Source organism: Vigna radiata, unplaced genomic scaffold (assembly GCF_000741045.1).
Source record: "Vigna radiata var. radiata cultivar VC1973A unplaced genomic scaffold, Vradiata_ver6 scaffold_1065, whole genome shotgun sequence".
Classification (NCBI taxonomy): domain Eukaryota; kingdom Viridiplantae; phylum Streptophyta; class Magnoliopsida; order Fabales; family Fabaceae; genus Vigna; species Vigna radiata.
The window spans coordinates 1-3,154 of record NW_014542129.1 but is presented as its reverse complement, the minus strand read 5'-3'; the positions used below and the strand labels follow the sequence as shown (position 1 = coordinate 3,154).

At 36.3% G+C, this 3,154-nt stretch overlaps 1 protein-coding gene across 1 annotated transcript; it reads left to right on the top strand.

Moving 5' to 3' along the window:
- Nucleotides 1–327: 327 nt before the first annotated feature.
- LOC106779060 lies at nt 328–1,972 on the top strand (the record flags this gene model as incomplete). Its single annotated transcript, XM_014667091.1, has 4 exons — nt 328–701; nt 763–886; nt 956–1,627; nt 1,814–1,972. Coding segments are annotated over exons 1-4 (1,329 nt in total), but the record flags the coding sequence as incomplete, so codon positions are not given.
- Nucleotides 1,973–3,154: the final 1,182 nt, after the last annotated feature.

Here is a 3,154-nt window from a genome sequence, read left to right as displayed (position 1 = left end):
GTTAGGATTTAATATTTTGATTTAATATTTGATATCCTTCTTTTTAGGTTTTAAGATTTTGTTTGTTATTATTTCTGTTTGTTATTATTCTGTGTTAAATAGAATTATAATTAATTCTTGTTATAATCTTGATGTATAAATATTTGTATCTGCATTATGCAGAATTAAGATAATACACAGATTATTCTTTCCTTCTCTGTTTCTCCTATCAGTATGATTCTCATTATTTAAGATGGTATCAGAGCTCTTCAATTGAAGAGTTCTGCTGTGCCTCTGATATTCCCTTTCTTGATTTCTTGTGTTTTTTTTTTTTTACTAAGCCAACTCATGGCTATCATTGATCAAAATAGCCCTTACTATTTACATCCTGGAGAAAACCCCTTAGCAGCGTTGGTTTCTCCTCTTTTGGATCCAACCAATTACAATTCATGGAGTCGGAGTATGCTCACTGCTTTGAGTGCAAAGAATAAATCAGAATTTGTGGATCAAACCCTATCTAAGCCATCCACGACCGATGACCTATATCCTGCATGGAAAAGATGCAATAACATGGTAGTCTCATGGTTGGTGCATTCGATTTCGCCTTCAATTCGTCAAAGCATATTATGGATGAATCAAGCTGATGATATTTGGAAGGATTTGAAGTCCAGATATTCTCAAGGTGATTTACTGAGAATAGCAGAAAGCATCAATAAAACAAGGTGACATTTCGGAGTATTTTTCTAAGCTTCGTGTAATCTGGGATGAATTGGAATGTTATAGACCGGATCTGTCTTGCACATGCATACCAGCGTGTTCGTGTAAGGCACTCACTGAAAGCATTGAAAGGAAGCAGCAGGATCAGATTATGCAGTTTTTAGGTGGATTAAATGATCAATATAATGATGTAAGAATGAATATTTTAATGATGGATCCTCTTCCTCCTATTTCTAAGGTTTTTTCTTATGCTGTTTAGCAAGAAAGACAATGTACTAACCTTACCATGAGTAATATGAGTATGATAAATGCAGCCACAACAAATGCCAGTAACAAGGTGTCTTGCACATTTTGTGGAAAAGATTATCACACAGCCGATAATTGTTACAAAAAGAGTAGTTATCCATCAGGATCTTCATACAACAGAGGAGGAATAAGAGGAGGTCGAGGCTATTCATCAAATAGGGGAGGCTTTGGCGGAAGATCAAATTCAGGTTCACACAACTCCAAGGTTTACACTTTTTGCAATATCACTGGACACACTATTGATGAATGCTTTAAGAAGCATGGCTACCCTCCTGGACATAAATTGCATAGACCTGTTATGGTGAACAATGCTGCTACAAGTAATACTGAAAGACCCATTGATCACACCCAAGTATCTGAATCGAATGTGCCACAAATCACTCCTCAGCAATATCAACATTTGATAGATCTGCTGCAGCAAACACAATTGGGATCCTCTACAACTACTTCCCGTATAAATCAAATTGGTACAACCTTTTCTCCAAATACTTCTTTTATAGGTAATGTGCTACCAATTTCTCATGTTACAAACCATGTCACGTGGATTATAGATTCCGGAGCTAGTGATCATGTATCTTCTTCCTTGAATCTATATTCATCCTATAAAGCTATTGATCCCATTATGGTAAAATTACCAAACGGACAGCAAACCGTAGCTTCATATTTCGGAACAGTGCAGATTAACAATTCTCTGTCTATTTCTAACGTCCTATATCTTCCACAATTTAATTTTAATCTTATATTTGTTTCCAAGCTTACCACAACCCATAATTGTCAATTAATATTTCTTGACAATCAATGTTTTATACAGGACAGACACAGCAAGAGGATGATTGGTATAGTTGATGCTTTAGATGGATTGTATACACTCAAGACCTCTGTTAGCTCCATCAACACCACAATTTGTAATAAGGAAGCTATTGATATTTGGCATTATAGATTAGGCCACCCCTCCCATGATAGGTTACATGTAATGCAACANTTATATCCTGTGATCAATTTTGATCACTCTTTTATATGTACTCCTTGTCATATGGCTAAACAAAGAAAACCTTCTTTTCCTATTAGTACTTCTCATGCTTCTTCTATTTTTTCCTTATTACATGTTGATATTTGGGGCCCTTGTGCTGCTACTTCCATTCATGGTCATAAATATTTTTTAACCATTGTTGATGATTTTTCTAGATATGTTTGGGTGTTTCCTTTAATCTCAAAAGTTGAAACTCAAGTCACATTTACAATCCTTCATTACCTATGCTGAAAGACAGTTTAAAACCAAGGTCTTAACAATTAGATCTGACAATGGAACTGAGTTTATAATGGCCGAATTTTATAAAAATACTGGAATTGTTCACCAAACCACGTGTGTTGAAACTCCCCAACAAAATGGTTTAGTTGAGCGAAAACACCAACACTTATTAAATGTTACCCGCTCCCTCCTTTTTCATGCACACTTACCAAACATTTTCTGGTCTTATGCTCTTAGTCATGCCTCTACCCTCATTAATTGCCTTCCCACTNCTCTCCTAAATAANCATTCTCCACACCAAAAATTATACAGTTCTCCTTTTGATATTACNANNCTTANANTTTTTGGNTGCCTTTGCTTTGTCAACACCTTGTCAAACAATAGACATAAACTTGATCCAAGAGCCTTACCCGCTATTTTCCTTGGCTATAAACCACACAAAAAAGGCTTCATCACCTTCAACCTTAAAACCAGGGCCATTGAGATTTCTAGAAATGTTGTCTTTCATGAAAGTTGTTTTCCCTACCACAATGAGTCATATACCACTCCTAATTCCCACCTTTGCTCTATATTGACCAATGTCTGCCCACATCTCATACAAATACTTCACATCCCTCTCCACCCAGTTCAACTCCCACCCTACCTGCTCCTGACATTAGAAGATCCACCCGACAGAGAAACAGACCTTCAAGACTATCTGATTTTGAAACATCTTATGCATCAACTATTACCTCTCATTCTTCAGGTATCAAGCATCCTCTTGCTTCTGTCATTTCATATAAGAAACTTGCAGCACCTTATTACCGTTTTATTATGCAAATTTCTACTAACATTGAGCCTAGATCTTATTCTGAGGCATCCAAGTATCCTCACTGGGTTAGAGCCATGGATGATGAGCTTGCT